The 21,144-nt window shown below is 43.5% G+C and overlaps 1 protein-coding gene across 1 annotated transcript; it reads left to right on the top strand.

Moving 5' to 3' along the window:
• The first annotated feature begins 5,398 nt into the window (after window positions 1-5,398).
• CCR8 (C-C motif chemokine receptor 8) lies at window positions 5,399-6,602 on the top strand. Its single transcript, XM_082638555.1, has one exon. The coding sequence runs from the start codon at window positions 5,431-5,433 to the stop codon at window positions 6,490-6,492; it is 1,062 nt and encodes a 353-aa protein (XP_082494681.1). The 5' UTR covers window positions 5,399-5,430; the 3' UTR covers window positions 6,493-6,602.
• The last annotated feature ends 14,542 nt before the right edge of the window (window positions 6,603-21,144 follow it).

Genomic DNA, 21,144 nt, shown 5'->3' on the forward strand with positions numbered 1-21,144 from the left:
TGCCTTCCTGGGACAGCCTGAACCCCACAGTGTTTGTGGCTGTAGACCTTTGTGTAAGTTAACCAAGTTGGTCTGGTTTTGTCAGGCCCAGTTAGGTTCTTGCCTCTCGATATTGAGGCAAGAGACTCTCTTCCATGCAGATGACTGAACTTATCCCACTGGCCTGGTCTCAACCAGCAGAAATAAACCATGTGTTCATCGCTTCACAATTCTGTTCCTGAAACGCCTCTTCTCGCCACCGTAAGGAAGAATCTGTTGCGTTTCTACACATGAAAAATGAAATATCAGAAAGAGAAAGTTTAAAAAAATACCATTTAAAATTGCATTAAAAAAACACCTAGGAATAAACTTTAACCAAGAAGGTGAAAGGCGTATACTCTGAAAACTATAAAACATTGATGAAGGAAATTGAAGATGATTCAAAGAACTGGAACGATATCTCGTGCTCTTGGGTTGGAAGAATCAGCCCCCTGCCCCTGAACCCCAGACAACCACTGATCATCTACTATCTCAATCGTTTTGCCTTTTCCAAAATGTCCTATCGTTGGAGTCATTTGGCATGTAGCCTTTTCAGACAGGCTTCTTTCACTTAACAATATACACTTAAGACTTCTATTTGTGGCTTGATAGCTGGTTTTTTTAAATCACTGAATAACATGCTGTTGTATACATTACCACAGTTTGTTTATCCATTCATCTATTGAAGGGCATCTTGGTCGATTCCAATTTTTGACAATTATAAATAAAGATGCTATAAATATTCATGCTCAGGTTTTTGTGTGGATATGTTTTCAACTCATTTGGGTAAAAATCAGGAGCATGATTACTGGATTATTTGGTAAGCCTATTCTAGCTTTATAAGAAATTACCAAACTGTCTTCCAAAGTGATTATACCAGTTTGCATTTCCACCAGCAATAAATGAAAGCTCCTCTTAATCTTCTCCCTCTCCAGCATTTGGTGTTTTGATTTTAGCCATTCTTCCACATCACAAGTGTGTGGTGGTAACTCACTGTTGCTTTAACTTACAATTCCCTAGCGAAATAATGTTTTATCACATGTTAATTTGCCATCTGTATGTGTTCTTTGGTGAGATCTATTTTTAATTTTTAGGGTTTTTTTGTGTGTTGTCACTATATGTGATTTTTAAGCATTTTTTAAAAAATTGAAGTATAGTTGATGTGCAATATTACATGTCACAGGTGTACACTATAGTGATTCACAATTTTTAAAAGTTAGATTCCATTTATAGTTATTATGAAATATTGGCTGTATTCTCCATGTGTATATGATATCCTTGTAGCTTATTTTATACCTAACAGTTCATACCTCTTAATTCCCTACCCCTACATTGCCCCTCCCTGCTTGCCTCTCCCCATTGGTAACCACTAGTTTGTTCTCTATATGAGATCATTTTTTTAAACTTTTTAAATCACTGCAGGGTGCGATAGTAGACCCACCCCTATTCTGCCACTCACCACAGATAAGATACCTGCAGAGGAGCTGTTCTCGTCTGAGCAGAACACATGACAGCGCAGACTCTGAGGAAAGGGAATTAACAACACTGAAAACCTCTGGAAAGAAGGCTCTAATTAAGGTATGTATTACTAAGCATCGTTGGGGAAGAAGGATATAAGAAGCAGGGACAGTTTTATGTCCCTGGGGGCAGGCAAAGGGAAGACCATGATTTCAGAAATCTGGCACAAGAGGTGGCTCTTTTTTTTCTTTGCGTATCCCCAGAGTTTACAAACCCTGCATATGTCTTAATAGGTGTCCATGGCTCTGGTGGAGGAAAAAAAGCCATGCCATTTTTCTCTGCAGGATGCTAGGAGGTTGTCAAAGCTCCTCCAAGAGTGGGAAGGTGGATAAGAAAAGATCCCTCCTGTCACCAGGCATCTGGGGAGGAATCTGTCCATTTGCTGCGTACAGTGCATCTGTGAGATAACGGGAAGACATGTGGGTATTATTCTCAAGGAACAAAGCTGGCAAGCAAACCTTCATCCCTAACCAGATGCTAACTTAAATGACCTCAGGCACGTCCCACCAACCCCTGAAAAGCGTTCTTAGCCCCCTTCCACAGAGGGGAACCTGAAACTCAGTTTGAAAAACAAGTCCAAGTTTACTCTGCTACAAACTAATCTAAAACTTGGAAGTCAGGTGGTCTAGATTCTAAAAGATAAGAGCTTATTACTCTTTTTTTTTAAACACACGAAATAGAGAAATATGGAAAAGAACAAGGATTGGAGTAGACAGATGTGGTTTTTGAGTCCTGACTCTAATCTCTCACCCTCTGTGTAACTTCAGGCACTGGACAGAAGCTGAGATTTGGTATAATCATAACTCCAGGAATAGAAAGGAGATATTAGTGCCAGCTTCATAGGGATTCAAGAGGAATAAATAAGGTGATGCATCTAAAATTCCTGGCCCACTGTGATAAATGGTAGAGCTTGCTAATACTTTCCACAGATTTTAATGATAAAAGAGCACAGGGGAAGTGTGGAGTGGGCGTCAGTAGGAAGGATCTGGGGAAGAAAATGAGTTGAAGACCTCTTCACAGTCCAGGATCTTAGGAGAGCAGAAGAGAAGGACCATGAAATGGAAATTGTTTTAAAAAATAACTGTAAAAGACAAGTAAGGAGGAAGATGTAGGAGGGGAGACTGTTGTTTTGAAAGTTGCTGGCCACATAAAAAAGAGACTCACCTCCGTACTTCAGAAACTGTTTTAAAATCTATTTTGCGTACATAGTGAAATTAATATTTTAAAAATGGCTAACTTGCTTGGCATTTCAAATTATAGAAATGTGGCAGAGTGGATAGGGATGTCTGAATGTTCAATAATCAAATGCCTCAGAAAAATAATAAGCCTAGGTTGAAATTGCCTTGAATATAAATATCAGTTTGAGGAGAATGATCATGTTTTTGTTTGTTTTCTGAAAATGAATTTATTAATGTATCTCTGTAAGTGAATCAAGTGGATGTACAGCAGCAAGAAACAGAGCATTGAAAATCAGCTATACCCCATTATAAAGAAAATTTTTTAAAAAACATCAAACACAGTGAGAGACAGATAAATACTTACAAAATACATTCAGGGGATGTGATGCAACCGGGATTGACCACACTAAAACCACAGCTGGATGAGACCTAAGGCTGGACACTGGTGGGGCTGAGAGAATTGGTGAGGATGGGTCAGCAAATGTAGCCACTTAAGAGTAATACTGCCTGCCCCCCACTCCATGGGTCCCAAAACTCCAGGTGCAGGGGAACCGTCCTACCGCTGAAACATGCATGGGACACCCAGAGGATGGTACATCGTCTGATTGGGAAGAGTGTGGAAAAGTTGCCTCATCTCCTCATTTCCTGGTGCTCGCATTCTCCCCACCGGCCTCTTTCCTAACAATCTCCCCACTTGGGGAATGCGCACCTTCAACATCCTGTTTGGAACAGCTTGGAATTTGTCCGGAGGATGAAGGGGAAGCGGGGGAACCAATGAGAAACAAGCCCTAGGTGTTTGGATAGGCACATGTCACTCTAATTTCCAATTAGGAAGATGAATTGACCAAAGGCTCAGCTTGCCCCTGGAATCAGATTAAGGCTTGCAGCAATCTTGCTGTTTTGGGACCAGTTCCTACAAAAGCAAGTTAAAAAATGGAGATCAGGGGTACTGCAATTCACAAACCTGCAGGGTTGTAAATGATACCTATCGTCGAAAAATGTCTTGAAGAAAGTCATCGAAAAGGGCTTGAAAACAAGGCAGAATTGAAGGAAAGGGATTTCAAGAGGTTGATTCGAGTCACCATTGAAGCACATGAAAAGCGGCTGAACTTCGCCATTGCTGCAGTTGGCCAAAAAGGGCATGTGCGTCTTTCCTGAATGTAAGAGAATGATCATGTTTTAAATGTTGAGTCTTCCTTTCGCTTTATCTCTATTGCAGAAGGAAGGAGGGAGGAAAAGGAAAAGAATCAAAAGCAAATATGGGGCTTCCCTGGTGGCGCAGTGCTTGAGAGTCCGCCTGCCGATGCAGGGGACACAGGTTCATGCCCCGGTCCGGGAAGATCCCACATGCCGCGGAGTGGCTGGGCCTGTGAGCCATGGCCGCTGAGCCTGCATGTCCGGAGCCTGTGCTCTGCAACAGGAGAGGCCACAACAGTGAGAGGCCCGCGTACCACACACACACACACAAAAAAAGCATGGCAGTATGCTAGCAGTTGCTAATTCTGAGGGGTAGAACTATAGGTATTTAAGTTTTCTTTGCAAATTTTGGCTTTTCTTATCCCATACAACCCCTCTGTATTAGTCAGCCCAGGCAGTTTTCAGCTTTTATTTTTATTTTTTATTTTTTTATTTTTTTTTGCTGTACGCGGGCCTCTCACTGCTGTGGCCTCTCCCGTTGCGGAGCACAGGCTCCGGACACACAGGCTCCGCGGCCATGGCTCGCGGGCCCAGCCGCTCCGCGGCATGTGGGATCTTCCGGGATCGGGGCACGAACCCGTGTCCCCTGCATCGGCAGGCGGACTCTCAACCACTGCGCCACCAGGGAAGCCCCAGTTTTCAGCTTTTAAAAAGTGCTAATAGGCTTTACTTCTTTGAGAAGTTTTAAGTTTACAGAAAATTTGAAAATTTGGGTAGAAAAGGCAGAGAGGTCCCATGTAGCCCCTGTATTAGTCTGTTTAAGCTGCCAACACAAAATGTCACAGGCTGTGTGGCTTAAATGACAGGAATTTATTTTCTCACAGTTCTGGAGGCTAGAAGTCCAAGAGCAAGGTGCTGACAAATTGGATTTCTGGTGAGAGCCTCTTGGGCTGCCTTCACACTTTGTCCTCATCTTACAAGGACACCAGTCCGATTGGATTAGGGCCCCATCTGATGATCTCATTTAACCTAAATTACCTCCTTAATGGCCTGTCTCCAAATATAGTGACATTGGGAGTGTCTTGGTCAGTTTGGGCTCCTATAACAGAATACCATAGACTGGGTGGCTGACAAGCAACGAATTTATTTCTCACAGTTCTAGAGTCTGGGAAGTCCAAGATCAAGGTACCAGCACAGTCAGGTTCTGGTGAGAGCCCTCTTCCAGATTGCAAACTGCCAAATTCCCATTGTATCCTCACAAGCCCTAGAGCAGAGAGAGGAAGCAAGCTCTCCTGTGATTCTTATAAGGGCAGTCATCCCATTCATGAGGGCTCCACCCTTATGACCTCACCTAATCCAATCACTTTGCAAAGGCTCCACCTCCTAATACCATCACAATGGGGGTAGGGTTTCAACATACAAATTTTGGAAGGACACGGTTAGACCATAACAGGGCTTTAGAGCTTCAACACATGAACTTGGGAGGGGCGGGAGGCACAATTCAATCCACACTTTTAAATAAAAATATTGTTAAATGAATCTCTCTTAGGTGCCTCTGTGGCCAAGTCTTCCTGCCTTGATGGATTATACACTTGAGCCCAATGTGACAATAACTGACTACTACTATCCTGATATCATCTCAAGCCCCTGTGATGGGGAACTTATCCAAAGAGATAGCAAGTTGCTTCTTGCCATTTTTTACTGCCTCCTGTTTGTATTTGGTCTTCTGGGAAACAGCCTGGTCATCCTGGTCCTTGTCACCTGCAAGAAGCTGACGAGCATCACAGACATATACCTCTTGAACCTGGCCCTGTCTGACTTGCTTGTTGTCTTCTCCTTCCCCTTTCAGACCCACTATCAGCTGGACCAGTGGGTGTTTGGGACTGTAATGTGCAAGGTGGTCTCTGGCTTTTATTACATTGGCTTCTTTAGCAGCATGTTCTTTATCACCCTCATGAGCGTGGACAGGTACCTGGCAGTTGTCCGTGCTGTATACGCCATGAAAGTGAGGACGACCAGAATGGGCACAGCCCTGAGTCTGGTGGTGTGGCTGATTGCCCTCGTGGCCACCAGCCCGTTACTAGTATTTTACCAAGAGGCCTCTGAAGATGGTGTTCTACAGTGTTATTTGTATTACAATCAAGAGACGCTGAAGTGGAAGATGTTCATCCACTTTGAAATTAATATCTTAGGCCTGTTGATCCCATTCACCATCCTTATGTTCTGCTACATTAGCATCCTGCACCAGCTGAAGAGTTGCCAGAACCACAACAAGACCAAGGCCATCAAGCTCGTGCTCGTTGTGGTGGTTGTCTCTTTACTCTTCTGGGTCCCGTTCAATGTAGTACTCTTCCTTACTTCCCTGCACAACATGCACATCTTGGATGGATGCGTCATGAGCCAGCGGTTGACCTATGCCACCCATGTCACAGAAACCATTTCCTTCACCCACTGCTGTGTGAACTCTGTTATCTATGCGTTCATGGGCGAGAAGTTCAAGAAACACCTCTCAGAAATATTTCAGAAAAGTTGCAGCCACATCTTCCTCTACATAGGGAGACAAATCTCTAGGGAGGCCCGGGAAAGGTCATCCTCCTATCAGCACTCCTCCCATTCCTCCAGTATAGACTACATTTTGTGAGGCAGGTGCCTTAGAGCAGCCCTCTGCTTCCATCACCCATCTTCTTTCAGGAGACAAAAATGATTCACACTGGAGTCTGAGACTACGTGAAGGGAGACTTAGAAATTTGGATACAGACACAAGACTTATTTCATGATATTCAAGGAATTCCTACTATTGCAAATTAATCTTCTCAACTTTCAAAAACTTTGTTACTATTTTCTGAAAAGAATCTATATATTTCACTATGAATTGTAATGTTAGCTCTAGGGATTTTTTTTTCCTTAGTTTTTGGAGTATCTTTATCAAATACCAACTTAAATTTTATCAAATGCTTTTTCCTTATCTATTGAAGTGATCATGTAGTTTTTCTCCATTATTCTGTTAATTTGGTGAACTATATTGATTGATTTTCTTATTTTAAGTCAACCTGTATTTTCCCTGGAAAAAATGACCTCATGGTTATGATCATTTTAATAAATAATTGGATTCTCTTGGGATTTTTGTATCTGTGTTCATGAGAGATCTTGTCCTGTAATTTTTCTTTCTTATAATGTCCTGGCCAGATTTGGCCCCCAAAACAAAGGGTGGATTGTATTATACGTCAATTATAACATAATAAAAAAATGCAAGTCCCCCTCCCCCACACACAACAAAACCAACCAACCAACCTGACAACTCTTCAAAAGGGCCTGTAATACCCCGCAAAGACTGTCTCCCTTTTCTCTTTACTTGTGCTGGTCCAGCCACTCTGGCCTCCCTTCAGTCCTGGGAGATTGATCTCCACGATTTATTCAAATGGTTCTTCAATTTGTGTGTGTGTCTTTTTCTCCCTGAATTCTAGTTAACTGAGTGTTAATACTTTTCTTATCCATATCTTGTAGCTCTATTTTATATTTTCTGTTTTTTAAAGAGTTCTTTAATTTGCTCTTCCAATTTTCTAATTCATGTTTTAGCTATATTCCATCTATTATGCTCTCATTTCAGCTATTATATATATATGTGTGTAGATATATATATATGTATATAATGTGCTCCTTATTTCAACTATTATATTTTTCATGCTGGCACGGTGATGGCCTTGATACCTGCTGGGTTAAAATGATGAGGTCAGATAGAATCATGCTGTGTGTAGCCTTTTTTAAAAAAAAATTTTTATTGGAGTATAGTTGATTTACAATGTTGTGTTAGTTTCAGGTGTACTCCCCTCTGTTTCTTTTTCTTAATTAATTAATTAATTTATTTATTATTTATTTTTGGCTGTGTTGGGTCTTCGTTGCTGCACACAGGCTTTCTCTAGTTGGCGGCGAGCGGGGGCTACTCTTTCTTGCGGTGCGCAGGCTTCTCATTGCGGTGGCTTCTCTTGTTGCAGAGCACAGGCTCTAGGCGAGTGGGCTCAGTAGTTGTGGCCTGCGGGCTCTAGAGCACAGGCTCAGTAGTTGTAGCGCATGGGCTTTGTTGCTCCGCGGCATGTGGGATCTTCCCGAACCAGGGCTCAAACCCATGTCTCCTGCATTGGCAGGTAGATTCTTAACCTCTGTGCCACCAGGGAAGTGCCCCGTCTGTTTCTTAAAAGGAATTCCTGACACCAAAGTCAGTCCGGTGGCTTTGTGTGTTCCTTGCTAAGGCAAGCCTCTACTCTTTGCCATTAGCTGTATGCAAAAGGATTTATATATTTGAAACAAATAATCAGCTGACTACTGGGCTATGTTGAGTCAGATTTAGATGACTCTGCTCAAGCCACATGCATAATGGCAGCTATCCTGTCCATGTAATAGATACCAAGATCAAGCCACAGCAAGTTCATTTAAGAGCGTGAACCAGTTTTTAAGTATTTTGACAGATATACTTGCGGGTGAGATGATATAGGAGAAAATAATTATAATACGTGAAAAACATGTTTTGAATTTTATAAAAGGCATTATAATTGGCCCTCGCGTAGCTCTGCTAATGGAGGAAATGTATATAAATAATCTTAAACGGCAAAAGCAAAATGCCATTAAACCCTAGGTCTGAAGTGCGTTGGAATTTACTTTCTCAAAGCAATAGCAAATTACCTTTCTAATAATAGATGGTTTTATTAAATATTAAAAGTGGCTAGTGTTTACTTGAGTTCATCCTGACTTGTCCTGATACATTCTGAGTGGCAGGGGAGTCAACCTGAAATGGAACATTTGCTAGAAATAATCCATCAAACAAAGAATAATCCATATGTGTTTCATCTAGAGATGACTATAAAAAAAAAAAGAAATGATGAGGTCAGGAGGGATATGGGGAAGGGAACAGAGGGACATTCACATTTTTGGGCACCTATACTCTGAGCTGGGCACTTAACTGGCATTTTCTCATTAATCTTCAAAGAGCCCTTCAGAATGATTATTGTTAACCTAAGAGGCTGCCAAATCAGAATCCCAGAGCATGATGTGTCCAAAGCCACGGAGTTCCCCACTACCTCCTGCAAGTGCACTGTCTTCTTACACGTGCCCTGTGCTCCTCAGCTGGGCTGCCCTGCTGCCTGGCCTGGAATAGGCTGAGTTCTGCAGGACACAACTCTGAGTTCAGCCAGCCCCTCGGAGGGGCCTCCACCTAGGGCACCACCAGACTGGACCAGCTCGATGGTCGGGGTGTGAATTGGGGAGGGGTCTACTCTACGTGCTACTGAACTGCTGCCTGCCAGGGTTTTTCTCTCTCCAACCCAGCAGAGACCATTGGGAGCAGCCAACACTTGTGAAGTGGGATGTATCTCTGGATATTGAACCATGCTGGCCTTTCCTGATAGGACATTGCAGGGAATGCCTCAGAATTCCTGTCCTGGACCCTGCTCCTCACTTACAAGCCAGCCTAAAGTAACCTCTCTGCGTGTCAAGGCAGTCATGTATAAGATGAGGTTGACGATGGTGATGATGATGCTTTCTGTCTTGCCTTCTCCATAGGACTGCCTGATGTCCCACCTGTAACCTGTAAACATCTTTGTACACATAAAAGGTTAATTATTATTACTATAATAAAAATACACAGCACATAGCCTTCTACTAGCTGTGCAACTTTGGACAGCTTACTTTAACTGTTCTGTGCTTCAGTTTCCCTACATGTGAAATGCAGATAGTAATAATGCATACCTCTGATTTCTGTGAGATGGTTGGTTATACAGGGTTATGCGCTGTGTCTAACGCCACCTACCGTTCGTTCACTAGCTGGCAGTAGCAAGAGTCTCCTACAGCAAGACTGAAAGAATGGGAGATCATTCCCGTGTGTATCTGGTATATGTGCTTGGTACGTTAAGAATGTATCTGTCAAGGAAAGGCTGAAAAACTGTTCCAGTTTAAAGAAATACATGATCTTAAATTGGATTCTGGATCGAGGGGGAAATGCTCTGAAGGATGGTTTAGGAACAATTGGTGAAATTTTAATTTGGACTATTTATGAGATAGCATAAGTATTAAAAGCAATAAAACAGGGCTTCCCTGGTGGCACAGTGGTTAAGAATCTGCCTGCCAATGCAGGGGACACGGGTTCAAGCCCTGGTCTGGGAAGATCCCACATGCCACAGAGCAACTAAGCCCATGTGCCACAACTACTGAGCCTTTGTGCCTAGAGCCCGTGCTTCGCAACAAGAGAAGCCACCGCAATGAGAAGCCCACCCACCACAACGAAGAGTAGCCCGCACTCTCTGCAACTGGAGAAAGCCCATACACAGCAACAAAGATCCAACGCAGCCAAAAATAAAATAAATTAAAAAAAATGTTTAAATGTGATAGAACAGAGAAACAGAACAGTGCCTGGGTACAGAAAGCACAACAATTAATGTTACTTGTTATTACCAACTAGGATGTAAGCCCCATGAGGTCATCGACTTTATCTGTTTTATTCACTGCTGCATCTCCAAAGTCTGGAACAGTCCCTGGCCCACAATATGTGCTTAATTAATATTTGTTGGATGAAGAAATGAACTGGTTCCTGAAACAAGACACAGTTAAGAACTGGGGTGAGGTATCAGGGCCATCTGTCCTCACACGCAGAGACTGAGGTTATCCACTCTGGTTCCTGGTCATTGTTTGTGACCCTGGTGACCCTGGCTTGCAAAACATTCTGAGATTGATTCAGTTGTTCCAGGCACATGGTTCACACAAACAAAAATTCATCTGGCAGCTCCCGAAATCAAATGCATTTGTAACTTACTAACCTGTGATTGCCTAATGTCCCTTCTAGTTCTGCTCGCCACTGCTTTGCCTGGCAGTGGGAGAGGGACTTGGGATGCCCTGGCTGCCATTCTCTCTCTGCCCCTCAGGGGACCAACACAGGCTCTGATTGGCTGAGTCTGAGCCTCAGGCCAGTGCTCATCTACCAGGAGGAAGGCTTGCCTTTGTAAGGAGGTTCAGTTGACACGTCTCAGCTGGACATCATGCTGCAGAGAGGTCTCAGGTGGCTGGTGAGGCACCAAAATGCAGCACCCCTTCTCCCAGCCCTGGCTGGCCAGCCCCGGATGCTCAAGTCAGACTGGATGCCAGCCCCACCCATCACCGTGTGTACCCACATCATGTACAGATGCGAGCAGCTGTGAGTGTGGTCAGAGAGTCCCAGATTGAGGGAGGTGGAGGGAACCCTAGACTCCATCGACAGATGAGAAATCTGAGGCCTGGAGATACAAGATGGCCTGCCCAAGGCCACAGCAGAGCCTTAGAGCCAGGACTCCTGATTCTTAGAAGATGCTCATTCTACTTGGCCATTTCGTCCTATATTGAGGGGTGGACCCTCAAACTGGGAACTTAGAGACAACATCTGGAGGCTCCTCCAGTCTTACTGACCCTGCTGAACATTTCCCATATGGGAAAGTTGGGTTGCTGATTCCCCAGAGCAAGCAGAATTAGGGAAAGAGAATCTGATTAGTGGCAACTCAAGGGAGAGCAGTGATGACAGTTTAATGTAGCATTTTCTGGACCAAAAAAAAAAAAAAAGGCATAATTAAAAGTGAATTGTGGCAAGAGGGAGGAGATTTGGGGGTATATGTATATGTATAGCTGATTCACTTTGTTATAAAGCAGAAACTAACACACAGTTGTAAAGCATTTATAGTCCAATAAAGATGTAAAAAAATATACAGTTTTAAAAAGCACAAGCTTTGGAACCAAATAATATTCACTTTTTAAGTCTTCAGTTCAAAAGGAGATCACAGGAAGTTTACAAAATACTCAGATTGTGGGTATATCTTAACGGTGCTGAATGGAAAAAGTAATAAATACAATGAAGACCTTAAATTAAAAAAAAAGTGAATTGTGGAGCAGAGTCAAGATGGTGGAGTAGGAGGACATGGAGTTCGTGTCTCCTCACAACTAGGGCACCTACTAGGCACTGGTAGTGGTCCTCGGACACCTAAGGGGATGGGAGGAATCCCTGCATGACCAGGTAGGATGTGGGAGGGAAGGAAAGAGGAAAGAAAGGTGGAGGTGTGACGGTACCCTGCGGGGGGCTGGGGAAGGGGAGAGGTTCCCACACTCGGAGGGGCCCACTCACAGCAAAGGGATCAGCGGGGATAGAGAGGGACCTTAGGGGGATCAGGGGATTGGAGGGGAATGTGGCCAGCCTCTCCCCCACCCACTCAGGCCCTGGCAAGCCTGCTGGGGTCCCAGGCCTGAACCCCCACCCCCTGGGGCCCCCTCCAGCTGGGCAGGTCCTGAGCCTGACCCTCTTGCCCCCCAGCCCCCCCCACCCCTGCCAACACCTCTTCCAGCTGTGCCGGCCCCAGCGGGGGCGCCCTTGAAGGGGCGTCCTTTGGCCATGCATATACAGGTAGGTCAAGTGCCGCCTCCTCCAAGGCCTTCTCTGGCTGTGCCAGCCCCTGCAGGTGAGCCTGTGGAGGCCTGTGCCCCAACTGACCTGCATGGGCATGTGTGCTCTGGGCCAGCTCCAGGAACAGACGCTGGTGAGAGGAACACATGCAGAGCTGGGGCTGGCACAGTGGGTCCAGATATCTACCTAGAGGTCTTGGCAGCCTATTGGGGAGGCGGGGGAGGCTGTAGCTCACTGTGGGGGCAAGTGCTAACAGCTATGAAAGGGGAAATCGACAGTAACACAAAAATGGTGGGGGCTTTAACACCCCACTTACACCAATGGACAGATCATCAGGACAGAAAATTAATAAGGAAACACAAGCTTTAAATGACACAATAGACCAGATAGATTTAATTGATATTTATAGGACATTCCATCTGAAAGCAGCAGAATGCACTTTCTTCTCAAGTGCACACAGAACATTCTCCAGGATAGATCACATCTTGGGTCAAAAATCAAGCCTTCTTAAATTTAAGAAAATTGAAATTGTATCAAGCTTCTTTTCTGACCACAATGCTATGAGTTTAGAAATCAATTACAGGGGAAAAAAACTGTAAAAAACACAAACACATGGAGGCTAAACAATACACTACTAAATAACCAAAAGATCATTGAAAAAATAAAAGAGGAAATCAAAAAATACATAGAAACAAATGACACTGAAAACACGAAGACCCAAAACCTATGGGATGAAGCAAAAGCAGTCCTATGGGGGAAGTTTATAGCAATTCAATCCTACCTCAAGAAACAAGAAAAATCTCAAAAAAACAACCTAACCTTACACCTAAAGCAACTAGAGAAAGAAGAACAAACAAAACCCAAAGTTAGTAGAAGGAAAGAAATCAAAGATCAGAGTAAAAATAAATGAAATAGAAAAGAAGAAAACAACAGCAAAAAAATCATTGAAACTAAAAGCTGGTTCTTTGAGAAGATAAACAAAATTGATAAACCTTTAGCCAGGCTCATCAAGAAAAAAAGGGAGAGGATTCAAAACAATAAAATTAGAAATGAAAAAGGAGAAATTACAACTGACACCGCAGAAACACCAAGGATCCTAAGAGACTACTACAAGCAACTCTATGCCAATAAAATGGACAACCTGGAAGAAATGGACAAATTTTTAGAAACATACAACCTTCCAAGACTGAACCAGGAAGAAATAGAAAATATAAACAGACCAAGCATAAGTAATGAAATTGAAACTGCAATTAAAAATCTTCCAACAAACAAAAGTCCAGGACCAGATGGCTTCAGAGGTGAATTCCATCAAATATTTAGAGAAGAGCTAACACCCATCCTTCTCAAACTTCCAAAAAATTGCATAGGAAGGGACACTCCCAAGCTCATTCTACAAGGCCACCATTACCCTGATACCTAAACCAAAGATGTCACAAAGAAAGAAAACTACAGACCAATATCACTGATGAACATAGATGCAAAAATCTTCAACAAAATACAAGCAAACAGAATTCAACAACACATTAAAAGGATCATACATCATTATCAATTGGGATTTATCCCAGGGATGCAAGGATTCTTCAGTATATGCAAATCAATCAGTGTGATACACCATATTAACAAATTGAAAAATAAAAACCATATGATCATCTCAATAGATGCAGAAAAAGCTTTTGACAAAATTCAACGCCCAATTATGATAAAAAAAAAAAACTCTCCAGAAATTGGGCATAGAGTGAACCTACCTTGACATAATAAAGGCCATATATGACAAACCCACAGCAAACATCATTCTCAATGGTGAAAAACTGAAAGCATTTCCTCTAAAATCAGGAACAGGACAAGGATGTCCACTCTTGCCACTCTCATTCAACAGAGTTTTGGAAGTCCTAGCCACGGCAGTCAGAGAAGAAAAAGAAATAAAATGAACCCAAATTGGAAAAGAAGAAGTAAAATTGTCACTGTTTGCAGATGACATGATACTACATGTGGAAAATTCTAAAGTAGCCACCAGAAAACTACTAGAGCTAATCAATGAATTTGGTAAGGTTGCAGGATACAAAATTAATGCACAGAAATCTCTTGCATTCCTATACACTAACAATGAAAGACCAGAAAGGGAAACTAAGGAAACAACCCCATTTACCATTACAATATAAAGAATAAAATACCTAGGAATAAACCTACCTAAGGAGGCAAAAGACCTGTACTCAGAAAACTATAAGACACTGATGAAAGAAATCAAAGATGACAGAAAGAGATGGAGAGATATGCCATGTTCTTGGATTGGAAGAATCAATATTGTGAAAATGACTATACTACCCAAAGCAATCTACAGATACAATGTAATCCCTATCAAATTTTCAGTGGCATTTTTCACAGAATTAGAACAAAAAATTTTACAATTTGTATGGAAACACAAAAGACCCTGAACAGCTAAAGCAACCTTGAGAAAGAAAAATGGAGCTGTAGGAATCAGACTCCCTGACTTGAGACTATACTACAAAGCTACAGTAATCAAGACAGTATGGTCCTGGCACAAAAATAGAAATATAGATCAATGGAACAGAACAGAAAGCCCAGAGATGAACCCACACACCTAAGGTCACCTAATCTATGACAAAGGAGCCAAGAATATACAATGGAGAAAAGACAGTCTCTTCAGTAAGTGGTGCTGGGAAAACTGGAGAGCTACATGTAAAAGAATGAAATTAGAACACTCCTTAACACCATACACAAAAATAAACTCAAAATGGATTAAAGACCTAAATGTAAGACTGGACACTACAAAACTCTTAGAGGAAAAAATAGGAAAAACACTCTTTGACATAAATCACCATAAGGTCTTTTTTGACCCACCTCCTAGCATAATGAAAATAAAAACAAAAATAAACAAATGGGACCCAATGAAACTTAAAAGCTTTTGCACAGCAAAGAAAACCATAAACGAGATGAAAAGACAACCCTCAGAATGGGAGAAAATATTTGCAAACAAAGCAACTGACTAGGGATTAATCTCCAAAATATACAAACAGCTCATGCAGCTCAATATCAAAAAAACAAACAACCCAATCAAACAATAGGCAGAAGACCTAAATAGACATTTCTCCAAAGAAGACATACAGATGGCCAAGAGGCACATGAAAAGATGCTCAACATCACTAATTATTAGAGAAATGCAGATCAAAACTGCAATGAGTTATCACCTCACACTGGTCAGAATGGCCATCATCAGAAAGCTACAAACAGTAAATGCTGGAGAGGGTGTGGAGAAAATGAAACCCTCTTGTACTGTTGGTGGGAATGTAAACTTTTTTTAATTTATTTTTTTTCAAGCCACTGAATAAACTTTTTATTTTATATTGGAGTATAGCCAATTAACAATGTTGTGATAGTTTCAGGTGCACAGCAAAGTGACTCAGCCATACATATACATGTATCCATTCTCCCCCAAACTCCCCTCCCATCCAGGCTGCCCATAACATCGTGCAGAGTTCCCTGTGCTATACAGTAGATCCTTGTTGGTTATCCATTTAAAATATGGTAGCGTGTACATGTCGACACCAAACTCCATAACTATCCCTTCCTCTCACTCTTCCCCCCTGGTAGCCATAAGTTTGTTCTCTAAGAATGTAAATTGATACAGCCACTATGGAGAACAGTATGGAGGTTCCTTAAAAAACGAAAAATAGAGCTACCATATGATCCAGCAATCCCATTCCTGGGCATACACCCTAAGTAAACCATAATTCAAAAAGACACATGCACCCCAATATTCACTGTAGCACTGTTTATGATAGCCAGGACATGGAAGCAACCTAAATGTCCATTGATAGATGAATGGATAAAGAAGATGTGGTACTTATACACAATGGAATATTACTCAGCCCAAAGAAAGGAACGAAATTGGGTCATTTGTAGAGACGTAGATGGACCCAGAGACTGTCATACAGAGTGAAGTAAGTCAGACAGAGAAACAGAAATATCGTATATTAACGCATATATGTGGAATCTAGAAAAATGGTACAGATGAACCTATTTGCAGGGCAAGAATAGAGACGCAGACATAGAGAATGGATGTGTGGACATGGGGCAGGGAAGGGGGGATGAATTGGGAGATTGGGACTGATGTATGTGCATTGCCATGTGTAAAACAGATAGCTAGTGGGAACTTTCTGTATAGCACAGGGAGCTCAGCTTGGTCTCTGTGGTGACCTAGATGGGTGGGATGAGGTGGTGGGTAGGAGGGAGTTCCAAGAGGGAGGGGATATATATGTAAATATAGTTGATTCACTTCGTTGTACAGCAGAAAGTAACACAACATTGTAAAGCAGCTATACCCCAATAAAAAAAGTGAATTGTGTGCAAATTAAGTGCTCAAAAATAACATCGATTGGATGTCACCCCTTTCATCATTTCATAAGATGAGTAAACTCATTCCAAAATATTTTGAGTTCAGGTTTGGTTTCATATGATCAGTACTAGGAAAGAATTCTTTGGAATCAAACAAGAGAAGGAGAGGCTTTTCCTGTTGGATTCAGATGAAACTAACATCTTAGAATGCTTGCTCTGGGCCAGGTACTGAGCCAGGTACATTCCAATATCATGACCGCATGCAGTCCTCACAGCAACCTACAGGGCAGGTGGTGTTATTCTCATTTTACAGATTTAACAACTGATGCTCAAAGCAGTTAAAGGACAAGTACCATTCAGTGCAGTGTATTAACGGGAAGAAGTTAGGGAGACAGAATTCAAATGCCACTCTACCCTCTACTAGCTGGCAAAAAGCTCCCTGCAAGAGGGCAATAAGGATCGGGGACCATTCCTAGGTGTTAGGCTTTTTCCCCCCTTAAAAGGCTGTCTGTCTATAAATAATATAAGAATCTGTATTTTCTCCATCTGTGTAGGTAAGGAAGAGCGTATATAGGGAACTGTGAGTAAGCCAGTAACTAAGCCAGAAAAAAAGTAGAAACTGTACAAGAGCAAGAAGGACTGATTGGCACTGATGATATAAACAGTAGCCAGGTGGAAGGTACAAGAAAATGTTGCCATATGATGGATTTTCCAAAACCCGGGGAGGAGGGCTGGCCACCTAAACCTGGTCCTCCTCTCCTCTGTCTGCCGGAAAAGGGAGTCTCTGGTCGAGCCCCCAGCTGTAATGGGACAGTAAAGAGGCCTAATAAACCAGAGAGTCAACCAAAGTGAACTGTGTTGGGAGAAGAGCCTGGAGGACGTGGGGGAGCAGGAGAGGGAAACGGCCGGGAAAAGACCGTGTCTTTGAATTGTTTATCAACCAGGCTCCCAATGTCATTGAGGCTTGACCAGACTACAGGTTCCCATGTGCAAGTAGGGATCCTTCTAACAAGAAAATCTGACCATTTCATTCTCCTGCTTATAGCTCTTCTGTATAAAGCCCAGATTCCTTAACATGGCAGCTTGGGCCCTAGTTTTTCTCTCTGACCTCCTCCCTTGCCCCCGTTCCCTACCACTAGACCTTTCCACTTGTATAGTTCTGGGAACATGCTCTCTCTCATCTCTGGGCATTTATTTGTATAGGCTCTGCCTGGTGAAAACTGCCCCATCTATTAAATACATGCATAAATGAATGAATCAAGTTGGAATTGGATCAGGCATGGTCAGCTACCTCTTTTGGATTTTCCAGGTCTCAATTAGCCACCTCCATTCCAATACAAAGGATTATTCCCTACCCAACGCCAGCTGGAGCCCCATCATGGTGAGGCTGTACAATGAACACATGGAGAAGATGGTGGATGGGACGGGGACGAGACTTCCAGGTTATCTGTGCTCTTTGCAGTTCCTTAAAGAGGCAGACTTAGCTAGGATCACTAAAGCTGTCCCTGGTAAGTTCACATCCCTATATCAGGAGCACTTAACCTCGGCTGGAGCGGGTCTCTGGATAGTGCAGGACTGTTGGCAAATCTTTGCTTATGTGTGTGCATTTTCCTCGAGGAGCTCTGTGCCCCAGCCCAGTTCCCACACCTCCTGTGTGGGCTGCATTAGCCTGAGAGTCAGGTGCAAGGCAGTCTGGGCATGGTGATCCTAGACTCACACAATATTAGGCCAGAAAAGGAACGTGGAGGCCACTTTGTTCAACCTGCTTATTTTACAAGAGAGAAAACTGAAGCCTAGATAGGTGATGAAGTGAGTTTTTGGCAGAGCCTGGACTAGAATCAGGAATTCCTGACTCCTGGGGCAGTGCTCTCTCCACCCGTGTCTGCAGTCACCCCGGCATCTCCTTATACCTGCCAGCCCCACCCTCTCTTGTAGACCAGACAGGTGCAGTCTCAGTGAGGAATTGGGAAGAGGCAGTGCCTGGGATTAAGGATCAGTGTCTGTACCCTGGTACACACAGGGTCGGAAGCTCAGTGATGCAGCCAGCGGGCAGTATCTTACGGACCCCTGAGGCCGGAAGCTAGAACCTGTTATGGACAGGACTCATGCTCCCTCTAGTGGTCAGTTTGAGCTGAGCTCTTGAACCAGTGAAGGACATCAGATGGAAAACAAAGACTGGATCCCGCGTTGCAGAGACAGGAGCCAGCCGAAGTCTTCTAATTTTATATACCTAAGCTGTCATTCGAAATTCTGCTTTGAGATTCTTGGTAAAAATGCAGGTGTTTGATAAGTCTTGGATTTTATATATTGGAGGCTTTACCTCTAATTAAGTCCTCTGCATTATCCCCAATTCAAGTCACACTGTATAGACAAATTTCTCTGAAATCTCAGACCTGTGGCAGTCTGAGAGGGGACATATATACTTAATTTACAGAAAGGACTTTTGCCTGCCTATTCCTTGATCTGCCATAATGAATGCATTCAGATTAGTATTTATTATTCAGTTGATAGGAACACCAGTGTCCCAAATTCACAGGCAGTTCACCCCTCACTGTCCCTCACACTGCTGATCTCATCCCTTCCTTGGAAGCTGCTCGTCTCCTTCAGAGGTTTATGGGGCCATCCCGGGGGTGCAGATGGGAAGCTGAGGGCAGTGGGTTTCCTGAGGACCTCCTCCTGTTGGATGCTTTCTGCCCTGGAGACCGCACCGTCCCAAGGGTCAGACTCCAGCCCGACGTCTTTCTCACCGACTCAACTCTACTCTCCAGTCCAAATGGTAGAAGACACCCGCCACTTCTTCTGGATCACAGAGATGAAGAAACTCGGCTTTGAGTGCCTCGGAGAAGAAGTGCATCTCCTTGTTCCAGCCTGAGCCCCTCCTGGAGGGGCTGCCTGGGTGAGGCACAGAGAGCCATCCCAGCCAGTAGCTCAAATGGGCTTTTTCTTGGTCAAAGAGCAGGGAGGGGTGGGGGTGAGAGGACAGTTGGTGGGTTCATGGCTGCCTTCAGCAGGTTCTTGGTTACTGCAGCTTTATTCTACTGACTCCCTGGGTAGGGAGGCTCCGCCAGCCCCTCGGTCACCCACCCGAGGTGTGGCCTCTCCCTATTAGGGACTTCCTGAACCTCCTAAATGGCAGTGGAGTAAGCAGTGGACATTGGAAATAAGAAGGGGGAAAAACTATTCTTGTTCAGTGGCCAGTATATGCCAGACCCTTCACATGGAGATTTGGCTGTCTTAATGTAATGCCCACAAAAATTCTTAGGAGATATTCCTATCTTATGGATGAAGAAACAGATGGCCCAAGTGGTTCTCTGACTGAGGTCACATGGCTAGAAATGTGAGATTTAGAGTTAGATCTCTCTGCCTGCAAAGCCCATGCTGTTTTCACTGCACCTTTCAAGTTCCCCCTGAGACCCACTCAAGAGGGAACACAAGATTCATCAGATTTTGTAGTTGGAGCTGGTGGTGGGGTGGGGAATTTCTTCTGCTTTTAGTTTATTCTCTTCTAAGCAGGTGTAACTTGCTTCAGACAGCCTTGTTTGCTTCCCCTGCATTTCTTTGCTCTCACGTCTCTGCTCTACCCTGAGCGATGCAAGAATCTTCTTCTGGATTTCAGGGAACCCTTCAGCATGGCACCTCACTGGAACCGCGCCGTGCGGAGTGGAGTCCTGGGTGACTCTTTCTTTCCCTTTCTCCCCTCGTCTGCCCCTGCAGGGTTACCCATGGTGGCGCACTGGGGACCATGATAGACACGTTTTTCATGACTTTGTACAACAGTGCCAATGCAGTCTTTACAGGGACCATGACCATCACCTTCAAGAGGTCTGTTTCCTTGCCTGGGTTCAAGTTAGGAGTAAGCTGGCATGGGGTTATTCCATGTGTTGCAATGGAAGATGAGGGCTCATGTAGCAATCCTGAGTGTAAAGAGGAGTTTCTACTTTTGCTTTTCTCATGGACCAATCTAAACTTGTTAGATGTTCCTTTTTCATCCAAGGACAAGGTGATAAGCTTGAAGATGGGTTATGTGTTCCAACATAAAGATATTCTACATAGGACGATGATGAACTACTTTTGGCTGCCTCCGATTTACAGAAAGCCAGCCCATGTGCCTGTAAATATTTACTTCACTCCACAAATAATTATTGGGCCCCTACTGAAATGATAATTCCTGATATTTGATTAGTCTCTTGCGAAACACGCACACATTATTTTGTTCGATCTTTACTATAATCCTGGGAGGTCGGTACCATTATCTCCAACTTCACAGATGAAGAAGCTGAGGTGAATACACAGCTAGCAGGTGACAAATGCAAGGGCCCCTGATACCTTAGAGTAGAACCCCAGGACCTCCACTCTGGCAGCCTCATCCTCCCACAGGGTCATCCCTCCCTTTCTCAGGAGACCAGCCCACCAGCCGCTCTCCCCCATTGCTCTCTCCTAGACCGAGTGGTGAGGCTGGAGGCAAAGGTCACTGGCATGGAAGGAAGAAAGGTGTTTCTCTCTTGTGAAGCCCAAAGCAGTGACAAGACTGTC

This window comes from Mesoplodon mirus, assembly GCF_964341445.2.
Source record: "Mesoplodon mirus genome assembly, chromosome: 12".
NCBI lineage: Eukaryota > Metazoa > Chordata > Mammalia > Artiodactyla > Ziphiidae > Mesoplodon > Mesoplodon mirus.